Source organism: Thermochaetoides thermophila (assembly GCF_000221225.1).
Source record: "Thermochaetoides thermophila DSM 1495 unplaced genomic scaffold scf7180000011818, whole genome shotgun sequence".
Taxonomy (NCBI): domain Eukaryota; kingdom Fungi; phylum Ascomycota; class Sordariomycetes; order Sordariales; family Chaetomiaceae; genus Thermochaetoides; species Thermochaetoides thermophila.
The window spans coordinates 1015992-1037742 of record NW_006383034.1 but is presented as its reverse complement, the minus strand read 5'-3'; the positions used below and the strand labels follow the sequence as shown (position 1 = coordinate 1037742).

Here is a 21751-nt window from a genome sequence, read left to right as displayed (position 1 = left end):
CCAACCCCAACTGCTCCGGCCGCTGCTCCTGTTGAGGCCCCTGTCGCTCCGACCCCAACTGCTCCGGCCGCTGCTCCTGTTGAGGCCCCTGTCGCTCCGGCCCCGGCTGCTCCGGCCGCTGCTCCTACTGAGGCCCCTGCCGCTCCGGCCCCGGCTGCGGCCCCTGCTCCGGTTGAGGCTACCCCTGCTCCGGCTCCTGCTGCCCCGGCCGTGACTGAGGTCTCTGCTGCCACTGCCGCAACGCCTGCTCCAGCTGCTGAGGAAAAGAAGGAGGAGGCTGCTGCTGCTGCTGCTCCTGCTCCGGCTACGACTAGCGCCTAAATGGACTTGATTGGACCGGGGAACAGAACAGATATGAAGGCCCCTTATAAGGACATGGTTATACAATGATGAAACCAGGACAGGTTAATTACCACATCGGCAGCGTCGGATAACGAAGCGATCGGTCCGTTGGCGAGAAAGAGAGAGAGCGCGCGCGCGCGCGCGCGAGAGAGAGAGAGAGAGAGAGAAGGGGGATGAGCTTGCGTGGCAGGCGGTAGGACGGGACGTGCCACGGCAGTAGCGGTGTCGTGTCGAGGTAGCATCCGTTTGCTTGGACGGGAGAAGGGAAGGCTGACCAGGCGGATTTTATACTTTTTTTTATGTTTTAGTTATTGTCGTTTCTGTCAGATTATTGTTGCTGAGTTTGCGGTTGTTGGCTGACTATTCTGGTCTGACTTTACTAGCTTGGTTGGTTTGCAGAGATCGAGCTCGATAAGGAAGGAAAGGAAGACAGTAAGTACTTTGCGCAGGAATACGGTATGCGTTAAGAAAGGCAGTTAGGAGGAACAAGGATGATGAGTCGATGAGATAGATACCCTAGTATCCTGTTAGCTAGCCAGGTACTTTGTTAGGGAGAGACAGGGAATTAATACTACGTTTTATTGTGTGGTACGTGAGTGAGAATTTTAGTTGGAAGGGCCAGAGTTTGAGCACAGATGTCGTCAGCTGTCTAACAAGCATACCTGCTTACTTAGCTACCTACCTATGCTATATCTCCTTCTAAAATACGACTTCAGTACCCCGCTGTCAACTCGCGAGTTACCACAGTCAGCTTTGATTTCAATGATGACAAGAATGATTTCAAGCATGGACTCCAGCACAGACTACAAGACACACCCATCCAAGATTGATTTTCCCAGTAATAATGCTTCAACAAACACATTATACTCTTGCTCTTTTGACTTCGCTATGGCTGCTATATGACGCTCCAAGACCCTGACAACCAGCCCATGGAGATCTCACGATCTCACTCCCAATGTGGGGTCCCCCAACTAGACACCTACCGTTGCAATCCCTCCGGGCCCGTATCATCATGTGGGGTCCATCCAACGGTATGGAAGTACAGATGGCGTCATCTCGCCTTGCTCACTATCCCCTGATGCTCTCTTCAGATCGTAACTCCTGATCATCGGAAGGGCGTGCCGAACCGGAGTTGTGGGGTCATCTGGGGGCACCCTCGGTATGCCGAGCCGGGCCTAGCCGTTTGAATTGGACTTGAGACGAGGGGAGTGGGAGGGGGAAAGCATCGATGAGGGGTTAAATAGGGGATTGAGTTAAGACGTCAGGTTGAAAGCTTTTTTGTGAGATTGACTCACCTTGTCTCAGAGATATATATATATTTATATATAAGTGTGTGTTTTAGAACACGATCTATTTGAAGGCATTTTGTGTCTATTCTCTTCAATCTCTTCACAGCTTATCGGGAATTTTTTTTGTTTTTTTTTCCCCAAAAAACAAGCTACTTAAAAAATCTTTCAAACCACATCAGTGTCTTGTCAAGGAGTGAAAATGCCCCTCCGCAACCTCCAGTATCCCAAACACCCCTACAACACAGTCAAGCGCTACAAAGACCGCGGTACCTGCGTCCTTATCCCCCCCTCCTGTTCCCTTTACTCAACCCTCCCCAACTAACCCCCGTTTATAGCTGACTACTCCCTTAGCACAATCCACTCCATCTTCAACACCTCACCCCTTCTGCATATCTCCTTTGTCGACCCCAACTCCGACGTCCCCTTCCCTTCCTCCCTCCCCATGATCGGCCGCCTCGGCTCCTTCACCAACCCCTCTGCCGACCTCGGCGAAGTGCTTGACCTCTACCTGCACGCATATGTCTCGTCTCGTCTCGTCAACCTCGTTCGAGAGGCCAGCAATTCCCCCGAGAGCAAAGGCTTCCCGGTGACGGTGTCGACGGCACATGTGGACGGGATTGTGTTGGCACTGACGCCAAATGCGCATAGCTACAACTACCGCAGCGCCACCGTCTTCGGCTACGCGACGCTGGTCACGGACGTCGAAGAAAAACTGTACGCGATGCAGCTGATTACGGATGGGGTTGTCCCGGGGAGATGGGAGAACACGCGGGTGCCGCCTAATAAGGGGGAGATGGCTAGCACGGCGGTGGTGAGGGTGAAGATTGTGAGCGGGAGCGGGAAGGTTAGAAGTGGGGGGTGTCATGATGATAGGGGAGATTTAGAGAGCGAGGAGGTGACAGGAAGGGTGTGGGCGGGGGTTGTGCCGGTTTGGACGATGTATGGGGAACCGGTGCCTGCGGGTTATAATCGAGTTGCGGAGGTGCCGGCGTATTTGGAAGAATGGAGGAAAGAGGGGAATAGAGGGAGGGAGGAGTTAGCCAAGGAGGCGATGAAGGAGTAAAAACATGGTTGAGGGGAAATGAACAAACCACTTAGTTCAGGATGTAGACGTTAGTTGAAGAAGGATATACACGATATACCCGAATTACGCAAGAAGTGGCATCACCACAATTCCCACACCCTAGCCGGCAAAACCACCCGCATGATACTCCAATGTCCCGCCGCACTCATCCCATGCCACTTGGCAATCGCCTCAGTCTCATTCCTCCTCAGAATGCCCTCCCCCTGTTCAGCCTCCCCCAGATCCCCCTCGCCAACTTCATGCCGCGGATACAGAAACATTTGCCTCGACGGGCTGTTGAGCATGTCCCTCTCGGTCGGCGGCCTGAAGCTAATCGCCCGATCAGCCTGCTTCGTGCAGAACATGATCATGTTGGTAAAGTCGCGTCCCGTCTCCGCAAACTCGGTTGCATTGCGCTCGTGCTCGCGGAAGATGCGGCACGAGGGGAAGACGGTCTTGATGGTGCGGACGACGATGCGGGGGGGCGGTAGGGCGAGGTCGCCGGCGTAGTTCTGGGTGTGTGAGTATCTGTTAGTATCATTCCGTTCCTGTCTGTTTAAGAAGTGGGGGGGAGGGGGGGAGCCGGGAGAGAAATGGGGCCTACAATGGCAATGACGCCTCCAGGTTTAAGCAGCTTGTGCAGGTTCTGGAGAAATTCCAGAGTGAACAGGGCAATGGGCTCGGCGCCGCCAGTGAAGACGTCGTGGACGATGTAGTCGAAGCGTTGACCGTTTTCGTCGGCTGCCAGTCGTGAGGTGTAGGACACTGCGTCTTCAATCACGGCAGTGTGATTGGGCGGGAGCTGGAAGTACTTTTCTGCGAAGTCGTGCACAACGGGGTCGATCTCGACGACGGTGGTGTTGATGCCATGGGCGACAAGCGTAGCGGGCGTGGTGCCGATGCCCAAGCCGCTGTCAACGTTAGTAACACTTCCCATCAATGAAGTCGTAAAACGACACTTACATTACCAACGCCTTCGCCTCATTGTCAGGAACAGGCCTCTCCACCTCGACCAACCTCACCGCTTCCAGCATGGCAAACACAGCATACACCGGCTCAGCCACTTGATTCCCCTTCAACGGCCCGACCCCGATAAACTTGGTCCATTCCCCTCCCAGCAGGCTATGATCACACCTCATGACGCGATACCCCTCGTTCAGGTTATCAATTACCGACACGTACCCCGTGACAGACTCCCTCCTGTCGAGCACCACGAACCCTTCCTTCGCCAACTCCCCATTCACCCTCGCCAGCGCCGAGCTCGTGGGGAGATGTGTGTTCCAGAATGCGGTGTGCAGCAGCGCGGGGAGCGCCCAGAGGAGGAGGCTGGATGGTGCAACGGCGGCATAGACTCCTGATAATACCAGCTCCATTCCCACGCGGCTGCTCACCACCCCGCCGAACCTCCCACTCCCAATAACCGACTCCAGAGCTGGACCTAGGAGCCATTCCATACCCCTGAAAAAAGCATACGCCCCAATCCCCGGCAGCGCATCGACCACCCAGCCGGGCAACGGCACAAACCCTAAATCAGCCTGATCAAGCCACGTCGCGCAGCATGCCACCGACAGCACGACCACCGGCAAAAATGTGATTACTTCTGTTACCACCGGACCCCAGGCTGCCCCTAGCAGAGTGCTGTACCCCCCCAGGAGGTGTTGAACAACGGGCATATACGCTATCACGAGCGGTAACAAACACTGCATCCTCTTCATCCCCAGTTTTTCCAGTCCCGCCTCAAGCCCCAAATTCCCCGCCCACCCGACAAACATGCCGCTCAACAACACATGTCTATGGTACCTTGCCGAGGGCAGAGATCCATACACCGGTGAGAGGGCGAGCTGGCTGAGGGTTGATGCCAGGGCCAGCAGGGCAAGCAAAGTCGCGCTGCGGGCGTAGATGAGGGCTTGGGCACGCAGCCAATTGAGCGGGGTGTCTGATTTGGCTTTAGCGGCGAGAGATTGGAGCTCATGCTCGAAGGTTTTTTGGTCTTTGGTCGTGTCAGGGTTGATGATTTCTACTTTACTTTGAGGGGAGGGGGAGGACCCTGAGGGGGACGGTTTGGACACTTGAGGAGGCAGCATTGTAAAAGGGGGGGAAAAAAGGGTGGGGGGCTAGCGCAGCTAGCTTTGGGGGATTAGTAGGGGAAAGAAAGAGAGGTTAAGAAGGAGACTGGAAGGTATAAAAAGGGGTGAGAGAGGAAGCTAAGAAGAGGTGGTCGTAAGCTGTCATGTTGGCGTTTGAGATGCGACGGCGCGGAGCTTGGTGGCCCGGAGCTATGACCTCACAGGGCTGAGGTACATTTGAGAATGTACCGTGGGTTGATGAAAAGGTCTTACAGACGCAAATATCATAGCGTTTTTGATTTTGAAAAGACTTCACAGGTGGCTAACCATTTTGTTCTATGATTATGAAGGTATGATATGTGATCTATCAGTCAACACTGCCCAAAAATAAAGACCATACCGTCAAGCTAAGTACACCCTAACCCTGTACCCTCAAGCTAAACAGAGTGGGGCAGCCAATATGTTTTGATGAAAGGGTTGTGCTTGGAGAAGCTGGGCTCAGAGACACGAGACACCAGCAGTTGGTGCCTCAACTCAGTTGACTTAACAGCCACTGTAGACACTCTATTTTAGACAACTCAACATCTGCTCGTGTTTTTTTTTTGATCCCAGCTCGCAACTCTCTGCAAAAGGACACCTGTTCTCACTCACTCACTTTCACATGCAAGCTGCAAGCAAGGGGCCCTTGGCCCAACAAAAATCTGGGTGGAGCTGTAACTTTCAGCGTGGGGGAGTCAAGGAGCTGTCCTTTGAAATTTGAGTCTTGAAGAGAAGTTGTGATTAGGGTAACTCGAGTAAAAAAAAAAAACAAAACTTGAGAATTTTACAATCAATTGTGTCTGATATTAACTCTCTTTCACACTCTGAGCTCAAGAAGCAATGGAAAGTTCTGAAACCCTAAGGGGAAAGAAACCATTCTTACCCGTAACGTAAGATACCCCCGACCCCGCAACGCCGTTGGTCGGGGAAGCTCCGCCAAGGCTTGGCACGTCAACCACTGCCGTCGTCTTCGGGTTCCTTTGTTGCCGCTGAACTTTTGCTCCAAACTTTGTGCGACTTCAGCTCCTGTTCATCCCATCTGTCCAGACCACCTCTTGTCCTAGACCTGCCAAAATGTCGCTCGCCACTGTTACCGAGCTGGCCACTGACCTGCTCGACTATGTCGACTACAGGCAGCGCAGCTTCCTGAGTAAGTCATTGACCTAATTGCGACGCTGCCTCTATAAGGCAAACCTACCTCGGCGCTCCCTAGGCCCAAGCTAGCTAACTCACCTAGTCTCCGCCGCCAGCATCGCCTTCAACCCTACCTTCTGGAAGTAAGTCCCCTAATATATCCCCCATTAGATTCGAATCCAGCATCCAACAGCTAACACACGCCAGCATCGTCGCCCGCAAAGGTAGCCCTTCCCCCTCCCCCCGCTCTCACCAACCTAACCCCTCACTAACTTTCCCAGAATACCGCACGCACTTCCTAACTCGCGCCTTCGGTGGTAACGCCCAGCGAGCATGCTACTTCCTCGCGGCGACCATCTTCTCGCTCGGCCTCGTCCGGGACTTCCTGTACGAGCGCGCCCTGCGCGACCAGCCGACACATCCGGCTCTGGAGGCGCCGCACGTGCAGTACGCGGCGTACGCCCTGCTGGCCGTGGGCAACATTCTCGTCTTGTCTTCGACCTACCAGCTGGGCATCACAGGTACATTCCTGGGCGACTACTTCGGCATCTTGCTGGATGACATCGTGACGGGGTTCCCGTTCAACCTGATGAATGCACCCATGTACTATGGGTCGACCATGAACTTTTTGGGGACAGCGTTGTTGTATGGGAAGCCGGCTGGCATTGTGCTGACGTTGCATGTGTTGGTCGTATATTTGGTCGCGATTCGGTTCGAGGATAGTTTTACGGCAGCGATTTATGCTAAGCGCGACAAGGAGAGGAAAGAGGGGAAGGAGAGCAAGAAGGAGCTTTAAGGAAGCGCCTGGGATGGACGTGTATATTACGGGAGGCGGGCAATGGCCGAATAACCGGGGTCGGGTATCTAGACCCATGGAGCAAGGGGACATGAAGCGTCCAGGGATACCCTCAAAGAGCAGGCCGAGGGCAACAGACCCCTCAGGCCGGCCACGGCCCGGCGGTGTGTAGATCAGCATCATTCAAGGTCGGCCAACTGAAAAACTCCCCTCAACGCCGGTAGTTGTGGTGCAGAAGGCACCCGGCATGGACAGGCCCAAGGCCGCATGTCGTGGCCATCAACTGGCCCAACACCAACCACTCAACTCAACGACGATAGATTGGAATTATGCGTGGATTGTGAGATATGGAGGCAGGTGTGCTAGAATATTACCTAAGTTCAAACTATCTAGGTAAATACTAGTAACTGTGTAAACAAAGCCAAACAAATCAGTTCGGTATTGTCAACCTCTGATTAAACTCGCCATTCGAGGTTTGTCTTGAAAAAGTTGGAGCTCCTTCCAATAGGGAGCAGGGATCTCTCCAGTCGAGACCACTAGGTACCTACCTACCTTGTCTCTTAGAGCGGGAATTGTTGCGTTCATCTGCACTTACCTCAGCTCTTTTTACCTATAGGGTTCGATATGACGATGCTACCTAGAAGTAGGTAGGTATGTCTCTAAAGGCCAAGGTTCTTGGAAATACAATCCATATCTGGCGTCGAAGCTCCAACTTTTAGAGGAGGTAGGTCGACAAGCTTCCAACCAACTACAAGATGGCTTCACAAACTTCAGATGCAAAACCCCTTCATTCAGACAATACCCTCCGAGCGACGGCGTCAGAGGAGCATTCGAGCCGATATGGATTGCAACAGCCAGCCGGGCCGGAGAATAACACGAACAACACACGAAACGACCGGACCAAGCAAGACAGCACGGACGCAAGCACAACCGCAATAGAAGAGACTGCCATCGCCCTCTGCATGATGGAGGAACGAATGCTCCAGGCCGAAGCCCCAAATCCAAACCCGAGACTGAGCGGACTCCGTGACCATACTCGCCATACTCACCATCCTCAACCTCCTTGCCCCGGCAATGACGGAGACACATCACCCCGCCACAGAAACGAAAACACCCTTGTAAGGAAGATCAAAGATGCTTTGATATCCTTTGCTCGTTTCATCGGCCCGGGATTCATGGTCTCCGTCGCCTACAGTACGTACTACCCTGCTTCCTGCCCGCCTCACCCCCTCTCCCCTCTTCTCTTCTCTCCTTCGACTGGAGCCCTGATTGATTGACTCTCTTTCCTCCCCCGTAGTCGACCCAGGTAATTACGCCACCGCGATCGCTGCCGGCGCGTCCTACCGGTTTTCCCTCCTGTTTGTGGTGCTGCTGGCGAACTTCTGTGCCGTGTTTTTGCAGGTGCTGGCCGCTAAGCTGGGGACGGTGAGTGGATTGAGTCTGGCGGAGGCGAGTAGGAGGTATTTGCCGCGGTGGGTGGGCTGGGGGGTTTATATAGTTGCGGAGGGGGCGGTGGTAGCGACGGATGTTGCTGAGGTATGTTTGCTCCCTACGTTTACTAGTCGTTGGGGGAAAGGGAGGGGGATGACTAATGGGACGCAGGTCATCGGCTTCGCAATCGCGTTGAACCTATTGATCCCGTCCATCCCTCTCGTAGCCGGCTGCGCCCTCTCCATCCTGGAAGTCCTGCTCATCCTGCTCCTCTACAGCCCCACCACCACTGGCACCAGCACCGGCCGACCCTCCAGAGCGCTACAAGCCTTCGAGTACATCGTCATGCTCCTCGTTCTAGCCGTAATCGTCTGCTTCTGTGTGCAACTCTCCATGATACGCGGGGTTGATGTCGGGGACGTGTTGAAGGGGTTTGTGCCGTCAGGGGTGCTGCTGGAGAGGACAGCGCTGTATCAGGCGTGCGGGATACTGGGCGCCACGGTCATGCCGCATAGTTTGTACCTCGGGAGTGGGATCGTGCAGGGAAAGGTTTTGGAGTGGGAGAAGAGGGCGATGGCGAGGAGACTGAGTATCAGTGATGTCGCGAGGGACGAGAGAGATGGGGTCGCCGGGAGAAAGGAAGAGTACAGGCCTTCATTAGCGGCTATAAGACGTAAGTTCCCTCCCTCCCTCCCTCCCATCCCCCAAATCATCCTCGCTCCATTTCCCTCTCTCCACGGGCCTTCCTATACCATACCAGTCTCAGCCGAGTGTGTGGCGTACCTACATACCTGCTAACCCCCTCTTCTTACGTACGTATATAGACTCCCTCCGCAACTCAACCCTAACCCTCACCCTCTCTCTCACAACCCTAGCCCTCTTCGTCAACGCCTCTATCTTGATCGTCGCCGGCGCGAGCCTCTACCCCCTCCCTTCCGACAGTCCCCCTGCGGACCTCTTCACAATCCACACCCTCCTGACCACATCCCTCTCCCCTTTAGCCGGCACCCTCTTTGCCTTGTCCCTTCTCCTGTCCGGTGCCTCCGCGGGTATTGTTTGTACTCTGGCGGGGCAGATTCTCATTGAGGGTTCGCTGCCTTCCTCACTTCTTACTTGTTGTGGTCGTTTTCGAGGTACAAGAGGAGGGGTATGGGTAAGAAGATTAGTGATTAGATGCATAAGTCTGGTGCCTAGCATCGTGGTTGCTTCCGCAGTGGGCAGAAAGGGGGTGAGCGCGGCGTTGGAGGGGAGTCAGGTTGCGTTGAGTGTGGCGTTGCCGGTGGTTGGAGGGGTGCTGGTGTGGTTGACGGGGAGGAAGGGGGTTATGACTGCGCCTGGGCACCGTCGTGGACACAGAGAAGAGGAGGATGGCGAGAGAGTAAAGGGGGAGAGGGAGAGGGCATGGGAACGGGTTAGGAGGTGGTTGTTGGGGGAACGGAGGATGATGAGGACAGAGGGCGTGACGATGGCGAATAGCTGGTGGGTGGTTGCTTGTGGGCTGGGGGTTTGGTTGGCGGTGACGGGGTTAAATGTGGCTAATTTGGTGCTAATGGGAAAAGGGGGAGGGGAGAGAGGGGGAGAGGGGGAGAAGAAGTGATTGAAGGGGATTAAGATTACTTAGGTAGAGATGAGAATGTTGAAGAGGGATAGGGGGTAATAGCTTCATGATACTCGATGTTGTGGTTCCCTGTGGACATAGATTCGTCCCTTTTTGCCCTCCAAGATAGCACAGACGACCGGAGAGCTGAGCTGAGCTCACATCGCATCAATCATCGTATCAATTTGCTCTCTTGAAGCAGTATAATTCTTTTCAGTGGTATCGAGTGGAATCATCTATACTATACATCATCCCGTGGGTATAACCTAGTCCTACTCAATACATTCAATCCATATGGTACATTTATTCCCACTTACCACTTCCCCCACACCCCCCCCCTCCCCCTTCGTCCCCCTTTCCATCTCATTTTATTTCTTCTCGGCAATATTCTTCATCAACTTCTGGCTAATCATCTCAGCCTGTACCTTCGGCGGCGCCTTCAGCGCCTTCTGCACCAGAGCAACCGTCGACTTGGGTACCCTCATCCTCTGTCCCACAACCAACGCCCCCGTCAGCAGCGCCAGCGCGCCCGCCTGGTGCGCCGCCGCTAGCGGAATGGGGACCATGTAAATCAACGTGGTAATACCCAGCGTCACCTGCGCCAGAGCGAGATGCAGCAGCCCGTTAACGCCGCGCTTCACGTTCTTGGGCATGGCGGCGCGCACGCGGCCCGTGCGTGCGTACAGCACGAGTGCGCAGACGGCGAAGAAGGTCGTCGTGGCGAGGATGCGGTGGTCGAGTTGCACGAGAGACGGGTTCTCGAGCATGTTGCGCCAGATTAGGTCGGAGCGGTCTTCCTTGCGGGAGTAGAAGGGGTCAAAGAGTTCCGACTTGGGAGGGGCTAGACCAGTGCCCATCATGGGGAATTCGTTGTAGATTAGGCCGGCATCGAGGCCGGCGACGAGAGCGCCTGAGAGGAGCGTGACGGAGATGAGGGCGGTCAAGGCCAGGACGGAGATGCGCAGGCCTTTAAGGGCGGGGCTCTTGAGGGTTTGGAAGGTCTTGAGCGCGGTCTCAGGGTCGCGCAGGTAACGGTTCGTTCGGAGGACCTTCAGGCCGGCCAGGAGCATCCAGGAATAGCAGACCACGGCGGTTGCGAGGTGAGCGGTTAGACGGTACTGGCTTACGCGGGGGTGCGAGCCGGGAGCGAAAAGCTCGTCGCGCAGACCGGACTTGACCATCCACCAGCCGATGACGCCCTGGAAGCCGATGAGACCGGAGATGCCAACCAGAGTGCCGGCCATGCGCTTGGTGACGCGGCGGCGTGCGATGAAGTAGACGGTCGGGATGACGAAGGAGAGACCGATGAAGCGTCCCCAGAGGCGGTGGAACCATTCCATGAAGTAGATCTTCTTGAACTCCTCCAGGTTCATGTGCGGATTGAGCAGCTTGAACTCGGGAGAGGCGCGGTACTTGTCGAACTCGGACTGCCAGTCGGCGTCGGACATGGGCGGGAGAGAGCCGGTGACGGGGCGCCATTCTGTGATGCTCAGGCTGACTGCATGTTAGCCCCCAGTCAAACGGAACCCTCGGAAACATAGCACATACCCAGACTCGGTCAGACGGGTCAGACCGCCAAAGATGACGATACCAAAGACGCTGGCGGCGCTGCCAACCAGCCAGTAGCCTACCACCTTGTCGTTGGTCTCGGGCCACGACTTGGGACCCTTGGACGAGCCCGAGTTGGACGAGCTCTGAGCCTTGGTCGCTGAGGGCTTCCGGACCTTGCTGCTGAGGGACTCCAGGGGCGACTGTGTGCTGGAATATCTCTTGGACGTATTATTCAGCAGCCTAAGGATCTTGGACTGCGTTGTCGTCGCCGTCGTCGGGGTCCTGAGCGTTGTCCGCATGCACGACCCGCAGAAGGACGCCCGTGAGAGGTTCAGGGCGGCCCTGCGCAGGCCGGGCTGGAAGAACGCCATTGCTGAGCCTTGGGAACGCCGGGGCAATGGCTGAATGGGAGGAATTGGCGGTGATCTTATTATGGGAGAGAAGCTCTCCTTCGAGGCGTGGGCTCACATCAGATGAAAACAGGTTCGAGAGTAAGCGTCGTCCTGAACTCTAAAAATCAGTCCACTCAGCGAGCTCCGGGACCTTGGCGTCTTGGCATGGATGCCCCGCTACCCCGCCCTACCTGATTTGGTGGTGGGGTCTCGACGCTGTGTCTTGGCATTGGCTGTCTTGGCGCCGGTTTTGCTCTGGACTTTCACCCTCAGGCACAAACTCTCGAGGTTCGAGGTTGTTGTGAAGACCTTTTTGTTGTTAAACCACCATGTACTCAAACATTCTTTTAAAAAAGCCCTATGACTTTTCCCTCGCTTGAAAATGCTACTTTAACTAACAGTCTAAGCATAACTCACTTCCTGCCATCCCGCCGCAGATCTGTTCGCCGGCCAGTCCCATCGTCCGAAATGCGTAATGGACTGGCATAAAGAAAGAAAGCTGTCATTATTGATGCAATCATTTTGATCATCGTTCGTCACTGATCATCTACAGTGTCACTTTCTAAATGCTTTGGGTGAGGAGGGCTTACTCGTCCCGAAGATCTAGAGCCCTAAGGGCAGACAGCAGGCACAAAAGAGACCTTCGCCTCGTCTGCGGCAGACATCGGGACTCATCGACTACACGGTTTCTTTCCAGATGCATCATCTCTTCATTAAACGCCAAGGCTCAAGAGTCGATCGGATCTGGCTTCGTGGCCCACAAATCTAGAAGCGCGTACCATGTCTAACCGCCCGGATAGGCAGCCGGCTTGACTGACTGCAACAAGTCAAGCTTTTCTTAGGCTTCTTGGGGGAAGCTTTCATGCAGCGAAGCCCAGTGCTTGTCACGGGCGTGGCCGCACGAGCAGTCGGCCACAGCTCTCTATCGGGATCATAGACAGCGGGTATAATGCTGGACAGCAAGGTACGCAAACGGTCTCGACTGAGTGGGGAGCCGAAACACGGAACAAGGTCTGGTGCGCGATCTGCGCCGAATCTTGATGGGAGAGTTACAGGAAGCACGGCAATGCGCCAGCCCTGGGATAACGTGTGGTGCCAAGTCTGCGTTGGTTTTTTTGGCCTCTCGGCCGTTTTAACCCCTCACCCTTGATCACCACGTCGTCAACCTTGCTGCTGGCTGCTACCCAGCTCTGTGGCTCCGTTTTGTTGACGAGTCTCTGAAGATTTGAGATATCTCAGAGAGACGGTTGCAAACCACAAGATGGTTCAGGGCTTGTGGGAGGAGGCGTGCTTCTCTCTAACGTTGCGCCCAGGGGCTCCACCCCACCGTTGCACAGATCTCGGCCCTCAGTCCGCGCGCGTCTGCAGAAGACCCCTGTTCGCTTGATCTCCCTGGCTCACCGGCCGTGCTTCACATCCTCTGCGGCTGGCAGCAGGCAAGTTTTGCCGGGCCTGGCTGACATCACTGGAGACAAAGGTCACTTCTTTCGACAGCTTTTCGAAACGACAGGTTCTGACGAGAGAACAACATCATCAGAAGTTTAACATCATTGACCCCACTAAGTTTTTTTTTTTTTTGTTTTTTTTTTTTTTTTTTAGTTCTTCGCTTTAGCTGCGGCGAACAACGCGAAAGTACTTCGCAACGAACCGCGGTCCTCTCGCCGTCCGGGCGTAGAATATCTGGCCCGGGAGATCGGCGTTTGCCTCTTTGGGCTCTGGGGGAGCGGCTTGCAAATCCAAGCACCCCGAATGGGCAACGCCGGCAGCGGGAGCCGAGACACACCAGAGCGGTGGGTCCGTTTCACCTCACGTCCTGATGTCAATGGGTTTTTTCTGTTCTGCCGCCACCATTGCCGGAGCCTGTGGTCTCTGGTCAGCCCTTCCAGCCTGCCAATCTCCAGTCTCTCAGCGGCCTGTCGAAGTGCTAGCAGGACGTGAGATGCCCATAACGCGTACAATGGAGAAAAGATGCGAATCTCTACTCGTTTTAGTGTCCTCTCCATGTACCCCATCTCCATGGCGGGACGCTCCAGCTTGGCCCCGGCCGCCGGGGGATCTGGCCGGCGATCTACAGATGTGGTAAACGCTTCATCTGTTGATGTAGATTCCTACTCACCGCGTTTGCATTTGGCAATTGGTAATTGGTGACGTGCTGTTCTCTGAGTTACGGCTTGCAGTCTGTGTGTAGCCTTTTCGAAAAACGTTCATGGGAAACAGGCTTGCTGTTCTCTTACCTCCAAGGACCCCAGTGCCGATGCTGTAGCTCTTCTCTGACTGGGACACTTTCCCCAGTAACACAGCATCATCCTCTCTGTCGTACCGGGCACAACGCTGTTTATCCCGTAACTGACTAGCCCCTGTCGTTCGGGGGTGCACGACTCGCCGCTCCTCTGATCGGCGCCCAAGGCATTACATACTAAAGACGGTACGACACAACTTTATTCCTTTTTGGTTTCGTTTGGTTCTGCCATTGCTGTCCTCGGGAAGGACGCTGCTTTTTTGAACCCTTGCCATTCTCTTTCCCTAGTGCTCCCATACCGTCGTTCTAATTTGTGTGTTATTTTTTTTCCTCTCTATCTCTCACCCGTTCATCGTTGTCGTGTTGGCTCCTTCGATGATCGGGCCCGAGCCCACTTAAGTCTTCCTTCTGTTTTCCCTTTGTTTCCTTTTTTCCCTTTTCGCTTCTTGGATCCTGGTGATTCGAAGCTGCGGGGCGGCTTCGCTGGTTTGATTGAGTTGACTTTTCGCTTCGCCATTTTCCTTCTGGGCGAGAGGCCTAGAGTCTGCTCTGCCTTCTGAGAAGGAGGAAGAAGAGGAGGAGAGCAGCACGGTTCGCCATCTCGAGGGGACGCCAACTTGGTTCAATATAGTCAACTGATCCCCACGCGATGGCTGACAATGTGAGCGTACCGGTTTCTGACCTCAACCCTACCGAGGGGAAGCCGGTGTGTGGGAGCGGCGACGAGGTCGGCGAGTATGACCTCGGTCTGCACGTTGCCGCGCTTTGTAAGTTGAACCCTAAAAACTAGGTACTATGTTATATCCCATTAACACTCCCCAGTCTTGGTCATGGCCGCATCAGTTCTTGGTGCTGGCTTTCCAGTCGTCGCCAAGAAGGTCAGCTGGGTCAAAGTCCCGACCAAGGTCTTCTTCGTCTGCAAGCATTTCGGAACTGGCGTCCTCATTGCTACCGCATTTGTTCACGTAAGTCATGCGCCGAAGGATAGGTAGTAGGGGGGGGGGGGGAAACAGAGATACTGACTTTCTACAGCTTCTTCCCACTGCCTTTGGTAACCTGACCGACCCATGTCTTCCCGATCTCTTCACCGACCAGTACCCGGCCATGCCAGGTGTCATCATGATGGCCTCCATGTTCTGTCTCTTCGTTCTGGAAATGTGGCTCAACGACAAGCTGGGCGGTCACTCGCACGGCGGTCCAACAGGCTACGAGCAATCGTCGACCCCGGCGATCACGGTGACCGCCCCGAGCGGTCTCATCTCCCCTCCACAGCCGGCCAACCCGAACCCCCCGCCGCGGCCCCCCCGCTACACGGCCGCCACCGACTTTGAGACCGACTACTACGACGACGTCGAGTACGAAAAGAAGATGGCGCAAAGGGCATACGACGAAAAGATGTACGAGGTGCGCCGCGAGTACCTCTACGACTCGGACAAGGACATCGAGATTCGCTCCGACATGCCCGCCTGGTTCGTCGTCTTCTACGAGCAGTACGTGCGCCAGAAGCTAGATATGATGAACACCATCCGCACCCTCGAAAAGAAGCTCTCCGAACAGGCATACAGCCGCCGCCGCACCATGATCGGCAACCCGGGCCCCATCGCCATGACCACTGCCCCGCCCCCGCCCCCTCCTCCCCCAGCCCCCGCGGTCGTCGATTCCCCTTATATCGATGTCGAAACCGGCCAGCCCGTCGATCCGCAAGTGTACAAGCGCATGTCGATGAACATTACCCTGCTCGAAGGTGGTATCCTGTTCCACTCGGTCTTCGTCGGCATGACCATCTCCATCACGATCGACGGGTTCATCGTGCTGCTCATCGCCATGCTCTTCCACCAGGCGTTTGAGGGGCTGGGTCTGGGCTCGCGCATTGCGGCGGTGCCCTATCCGCGCGGCAGCATCAAGCCGTGGTTGTTGGTACTCGCGTTCGGCACGACGTGCCCAATTGGCCAGGCAATTGGGTTGATTGCGAGGGATGCGTATGATCCAAATAGCGCGTTCGGATTGATCATCGTTGGTGTGTTTAATGCGATGTGAGTGGATTCCAGGTGAGGGTTTGCTGGGGGAATAATGGCTAATGGTGATTGTAGCTCGTCCGGTCTCCTGCTCTACGCTGCGTTGGTCGACCTCCTGGCTGAGGACTTCTTGTCGGAGGAGGCGAGGCATACGTTGACCAAGAAGGATCGCACGTTGGCCTTTATTTGCGTCCTTCTCGGAGGTATGACCTTTACAACCCCCACTACATGAGTTTATATATATATATATATATATACAGAAGCTAACTCTCTCTCCCAGCTGCTGGCATGTCCGTTGTCGGCGCCTTTGCGTAAATCGGGTCTTCGACCTACCGACCGACTAATAGACGACATCTAACTCGGACCTTGTACGATACTTACTATCTCCATGCACCCTTCTGTTTCCCCGACAAGTATCTCTCCACGCCAAGCCGTATCCAACTTTCGACCCTCCAGCCGCTGCACAACGACCTTCGATCGCTCTCTCTCTTTCCCTCCTTTCTCGTCCCCGAGAACAGATTTGTCAAGTCAATTCACCACTGTCCTCTCGAGAAGCTACGACTTTTGTACCACTATCACGATGATATTGGTGTTGGAGTGAGGTAACACGGGCTCTTCCCCCCGGCCAGTTGGTTTCTCTCGTTCGTTCATAGAGCTCGGCACACAATATAGCACAAGACAAGGCAGCCTAAACTATCCTGTATCACTCCCCAACACTATCCACTCTCTTAAACCATAAAACAATTTTTTTTCCAGGGGCTCCTATTTTCAGTCAGTTCAAAGAGAAAAAGAGGAGAATGCGACAAGATTTGACTCTGGAAAACGTTTTCCTCCATATGATGATGATGATGATGATGATGATGATGATGATGATGATGCTTATTGTTGTAAGATTAGGGCAATGAAAGACATAGTGATGTGATGAGCTACTATGGTATCTACAGGAGTTCATGTGGGACTACAGGAAGAAGGAAGATTGATCAGGTCGGCGCTCGGAGTTGGTTGGATACTGAACAGGTCACTACATATCATGACTTGGTGGGAAATACGTCTCCTTTGGAGAAGGGTGCAATCGATAATCACTTTACTAGTTGTATAAGTGTGTAGTGTAGCATATGTACATTTAAGGAGAGATACGTTGAGTTAAAAGAACCTGGATTGATACCACAACTTGGGCTCCGATGAGTGAGTGGTGGAAGACCTTCCTGCTTGCCCGCGAACCACGAAACGCCCAACTTCGGGTCAATAAAACAAAAACATGAGAGAGAGAGAGAGAGAGAGAGAGAAATCTTAAAAGAACCAAAGAATCCTGAGTCTTATACCCCCCGATCAAAACCCACGCTCAACGCCAACAACAGACACTTTACCTAACCTGGGCAGGTTCGCCGACGACTTGGAAAAAAAAAGTACCTCCAGAGAAATCAACAGAACGTTTAAACATTAAAATCTTAAGGAACAAAAAAAAAGAAAGCAAAACATCGAACACTACCCGCCGCAGCCCCTTAAGTCCCAGGAGGGCCATAAGCTCTCACAGCGGGAGCTTAACCCCAGACGCCGATGCGCCGGTTGTCGTGTTGGTCTTCTGTCGCCGTGTGCAACTCGGGGGTGGCTGTGTAAGTCATAGATAGCAGTTTCGAGAAACCCGCCAAACCCCCCCCCCAACAGAAGTGAGTATCCGTATCAGTATCAGGGTAGCGCAATGATCGCACGGATGGGGACGAACCCGAAGGGAGAGGGGGACTGATAAACTTCAAACCTGTCAAATATTGTCAAGTCAACTCACGCGTCAAACAAAGTTTTGACCACGACGAAGGGAGGCGCTAGGGCGCTAAACTTGAATCCCAACCACTCGAATTTCGAGAAGCTTCACAGATCTAACTATATCTACTTATATACCTACCCTACCTACCTTAGCTACGGAGGTATCTCAGAAGAGGAAACAACCTAACTTGGCATTGATAACCAGTGAATGTTGGTTGTTTGTGGCCGGGGGGGGGGGCGGGGAAGGGACGGGGAAGGGAAGGGGAAAGGCAAGTTGTAGCGCGGCTGGGTTAGGGGAGAGCGCACGGTCAAGGGTGGAGGACGTCATGAAACAGGTGGAGGAGGTGAGAAACATTTTATCCTGCAGGCAGCCCACTATGGGGTATCACAGACAACCCTAACCCCGGAAAAAAAAACCAACACCCAGTTTTCATGGCGCATCTGAGCCATGCAATAACATCTTCCCCAAGGGCAGACAGTGGGAGGGGATTTCAAGATATTTCCTGTAGAGGATAGATTACGTAGGAGACATCCAGCTCACAAGCAAATATTATCCCATCAACTACATCTTTATATATTAAACGCTCATCATACTCGAAATATTCCTAAATATTCCAAAATATCCTTAATGTATCCCCCATATCATATCCCTCGTCAACTATCCTTAGATGTAATACATACTATCTTTCACCCTCTCATGCACCCGTCTCCTCGTGATCCTCTCGCGTTCTCCATCGTTAATCGAGCTGCCTTCGTCGTCAAAAAGCTCGCTCTGGTGGATGCGGGCCCGCGTGCACACCAAATCAGCATAGTACGCGGGCGGGCAGATACTAACAGCCTTGGTGGCGCGCCCGTACATGTAGCACATGTCATGGGTGAGACGCTCCAGCTTGTTGGCGGCCTGGGGGCCGAAATCGGCGCGGAAGATCTCGTCCAGGAGGACGGTGTAGTGCGCTGGGCGGGCGGTGCCTTTTTTTTTTTTTTTTTACTCTGTTAGTCTCGGTCTACTCAATCGACAGAAGAGGAAGAGGGGAGATTACCCTGTAACGAAGCGTGCGCCTGCAAGAAAAAGTCCCAATAGCGGACGTTAGTAACGCCGCGGTCGACGATGGTGCCCTCCTTGGGGCTCATGGACTTGTGATGAGCGTGGGTCGGATCGGTCGGGTAGAAGCGCGTCTGATGGCGCTTCACCGACACGATGAGCGTCAGACGCGGCTGCTTTCCGTTGGGATACACCGCGCGGCAGGCGTCGCGGATGTAAGGCAACTCGACGTCCAAGACCATCTTGAACTGACCCTCCGAGACACCGTCGCGGAAGATGATGATGTTCTGCGGGAGATGGCCGCTGTTATTGTTCTGCCACAAGCGCAAGCGGCTCTTGAAGTGGTCGGCGAAGACCTTGTCAACTTGTTCCTGGCCCTTGGGGTTCTGGAATACCACGGCAGGCCACTGGCCAAGCTCCCTGTCGATGCTGGCCACTAAGCCGACGATACTGGGCGCCTTCTCTGCCGCAGCAGCCGACATGTTGGTCGGGTGGGTGACGTCGTAGCCAACAAACATGGTCTTGCCACCCTTGATGAGCCCGACTGCATCCTCAACGTGGTGGTTGACGCCACCAAACTTGAGGTTGACCTTCAGGCCAACGTTGGAGAAATATCCCAACTGGCCACCTTCTTTGGTGAACTTGTTCCCCACCACGCAAACAGTCTGGAAGCCAAAGTCGACGTCGGCGGTTTTCTTGACCATGTTATATAGAGACGTGCTCTTCTCTGGCAGGATGACGAGCACAAAATTCGGGCGCTTTTTGTCCTTATCCAGACGCGCGAAAGCGTTGTGGATGGCTGCCTCATTGCTGTTCGCCTTCACACCGTTAGCGGGGACGGGAGTTGGGGCGATGTTGATGCCCATATCGTTCCGCAGCCAGCGCGCGAACTTATGAACATCTTCCTGGAGCTTGCCGTGAGAGTTGAACCCGATTGTCATAAATGTCCAGGTGTTAATCGGAATGGGATTGGGTTTGTACACCTTGACCTTCTTCATTAGCCAACCACCTTCCTCTGGGACCTTTGTGTCGTTCGCATATTTCAAGGATGGTGGAGTCAATTCACGGCCCTCCACCGTGATCAATTCTTTTCCGACCTCAATGCCGAATTTCTCCTACGATGCGTCAGCACAGCCCATCTCTCATAGCGGACACAAGCGAACGGACGAACCAAGAGGGGATTGCTGTCAAGCCGCAAAAGCTCCCGGCCCTTTTGCGTTATGGATAGGGCATTGGCGGGAGGAGGACGGCAAGCAAATTGGATCATGGCATCCTGCTCCTTCGGCGACAATTTCGCCTTGAGTGAGGACGGCAAAAGCGTGCACAGCTCTGCCACGAAGTATACCGGCTCCGTCGAAGTGCCGATGTTGATAAGGGGCAAGCCGGGGTTGACCTGCTGGTTGTACTCTGCAGTCTCAATCAGCAACGGATGCATGAGATCGGAGGGTAAAAACGAATCTTACTGGCTTTGAAGTATGCCTCAACAGTAACCTTATCGCCGTACTTGAGGCCCTTCGGCGGGTCTCTCGGGGTCTTTGGAGGCCGGAGAAGAAACCTAGTCGTTGCCGGGCTAGTGTAGGGAAAGTCAGGGAAGAAGAATTCGGGCCTGTTTCCTTCGTCTTTCTCATCCTTGCCCCTCTTCTTGGGACCATCCTTAGTGGTTGCCAGGCCGGCAATGGTCCGCTCAACCGGAATGAGCTTTCCGTTGACGTCCGGGACCATGCACTGAATTCTAGCCTTCGAGATAACCTTGTTGACTCTGACCAGATCATGCTTCAGCTTCTGATCGGAAAGCTTGTCTGGGTCGTTCAGACCGGTCAAGCCCATAGACTTGAAAAGCTTATCTAGTTTAATCCCTTTGCGGAAGATTCCGTGGGTCACATTGACATTCAGAAGCAGACGGCCGGTCGCCGGGCGCACGGCTTGGACATAACCGCGGAGAATGTCAATCAGTTGTGACTGCAACTGCAACGACGCCTCGACACGTCCTTTATCGAGGGCAAAGAAGCGACTCCGGCCAACAACCTCTGTGTTCGGGTCAGAACGGGGCGTGTGGCCCAGCACGACGTTAAGAGAGTTGATTTCAGCTTGGTACTTGGGAAAGACATCCTCGCTGCCCTTGTCCCCTTGCTCTTCGACAAATCTCACAAGCCCAGTCAGATCCATGGACTGTGGGCCGTCGAAGTAAACGAACCATGTTTCGCTCTTGCTACCGGCTTCGGCTAAGGTGACCTCGATGATGTTATCCGGAGGGAGTTTAAGGGGGCCGACGGAGACGACCTGAGACTTGAGCTCTGTAGTCACGGTATGAGTCGGGAAACCGCTCAGGGCCTGTTGAATCACCTTTTCCCGTTTTTGGCCCTTGGCCTCCTTAGGAGGAGCAGGCTTTTGCGAGTCCTCCTTGCCCTTTCCCTTGCCCTTGCCCTTGCCCTTCTGCGGTTGAGGGGATCTTTCGACATCGACAGCCTCAGCCTGCTCTTTGGTGACCTTCTTGTCCAAAACGCGGATGCTGTACTGATACAAGGGCGTGTTTTTCTTGATGTTGAGGGGGAAATAGTTGGCCCAGAGGGTGACCGGATTGCCCTCTGTGCCGAAAGCTGGGCGGTGGGGGAAAAACTCCGGCTTATCGGAGAGAGACAGCTTGCCGAGCTTGGACGTGATATCGCCGGCATAATTCTGGATGTAGGTGTCCTCAAGCTTCGTAATGGCGGGGTCGGGTTGTGGGATACCATTGCGGCCCCTGGCGAGAGTGTGTGAGAAGCCCATGCCACGAATGACGCCATTCCTAATCAACTTACGAATATACATGAACAGGACCTCCCCGGACGCCGCCGCCGTGGAAGTCGCCCCGGCCAGCACCTCCGCCGCCCCGACCACCGCCACGGCCCCCTCCACGACCGCCACCGCCACCGCGGAACTCACCGCGACCTCGTCCTCGACCACCACCACGACCACGGTCAGACATTTCGAAGCAAACGGGTAAACGGCAGCAAG

At 54.4% G+C, this 21751-nt stretch overlaps 8 protein-coding genes across 8 annotated transcripts in view; 5 read left to right on the top strand and 3 right to left on the bottom strand.

Annotated features, from left to right (window-relative positions):
* Positions 1-321, top strand: part of CTHT_0043090 (uncharacterized protein) — a gene marked incomplete at both ends in the record, with an annotated part of 1267 nt that extends 946 nt beyond the window's left edge. Inside the window, one exon of the mRNA XM_006694646.1 lies at positions 37-321. Within this exon, the coding sequence (XP_006694709.1) occupies positions 37-321 (285 nt within the window). The remainder of the gene's footprint in view (positions 1-36) is intronic.
* Positions 322-1830: 1509 nt separating this feature from the next.
* Positions 1831-2694, top strand: CTHT_0043080 (putative FMN binding protein; the record flags this gene model as incomplete). Its single annotated transcript, XM_006694645.1, has 2 exons — positions 1831-1897; positions 1967-2694. 2 exons carry the CDS (start codon positions 1831-1833, stop codon positions 2692-2694), a joined length of 795 nt encoding a protein of 264 aa, XP_006694708.1.
* Positions 2695-2795: 101 nt separating this feature from the next.
* On the bottom strand, positions 2796-4778 carry CTHT_0043070 (uncharacterized protein; the record flags this gene model as incomplete). Its single annotated transcript, XM_006694644.1, has 3 exons — positions 2796-3206; positions 3299-3605; positions 3658-4778. 3 exons carry the CDS (start codon positions 4776-4778, stop codon positions 2796-2798), a joined length of 1839 nt encoding a protein of 612 aa, XP_006694707.1.
* Positions 4779-5873: 1095 nt separating this feature from the next.
* CTHT_0043060 (methylene-fatty-acyl-phospholipid synthase-like protein) lies at positions 5874-6729 on the top strand (the record flags this gene model as incomplete). Its single annotated transcript, XM_006694643.1, has 4 exons — positions 5874-5949; positions 6037-6076; positions 6141-6157; positions 6215-6729. The coding sequence occupies 4 exons, from the start codon at positions 5874-5876 to the stop codon at positions 6727-6729; spliced, it is 648 nt and encodes a 215-aa protein (XP_006694706.1).
* Positions 6730-7484: 755 nt separating this feature from the next.
* On the top strand, positions 7485-9771 carry CTHT_0043050 (putative manganese transporter protein; the record flags this gene model as incomplete). Its single annotated transcript, XM_006694642.1, has 6 exons — positions 7485-7923; positions 8027-8265; positions 8332-8833; positions 8985-9248; positions 9375-9639; positions 9720-9771. The coding sequence occupies 6 exons, from the start codon at positions 7485-7487 to the stop codon at positions 9769-9771; spliced, it is 1761 nt and encodes a 586-aa protein (XP_006694705.1).
* Positions 9772-10125: 354 nt separating this feature from the next.
* Positions 10126-11679, bottom strand: CTHT_0043040 (putative cytochrome c oxidase assembly protein; the record flags this gene model as incomplete). Its single annotated transcript, XM_006694641.1, has 2 exons — positions 10126-11251; positions 11306-11679. 2 exons carry the CDS (start codon positions 11677-11679, stop codon positions 10126-10128), a joined length of 1500 nt encoding a protein of 499 aa, XP_006694704.1.
* A 2909-nt stretch (positions 11680-14588) lies between these two features.
* CTHT_0043030 (uncharacterized protein) lies at positions 14589-16269 on the top strand (the record flags this gene model as incomplete). The annotated part of the gene is made up of 5 exons (XM_006694640.1): positions 14589-14706; positions 14762-14904; positions 14972-15972; positions 16030-16157; positions 16235-16269. 5 exons carry the CDS (start codon positions 14589-14591, stop codon positions 16267-16269), a joined length of 1425 nt encoding a protein of 474 aa, XP_006694703.1.
* Positions 16270-18379: 2110 nt separating this feature from the next.
* On the bottom strand, positions 18380-21722 carry CTHT_0043020 (uncharacterized protein; the record flags this gene model as incomplete). Its single annotated transcript, XM_006694639.1, has 5 exons — positions 18380-18684; positions 18756-19872; positions 19929-20164; positions 20221-21497; positions 21556-21722. The coding sequence occupies 5 exons, from the start codon at positions 21720-21722 to the stop codon at positions 18380-18382; spliced, it is 3102 nt and encodes a 1033-aa protein (XP_006694702.1).
* Positions 21723-21751: the final 29 nt, after the last annotated feature.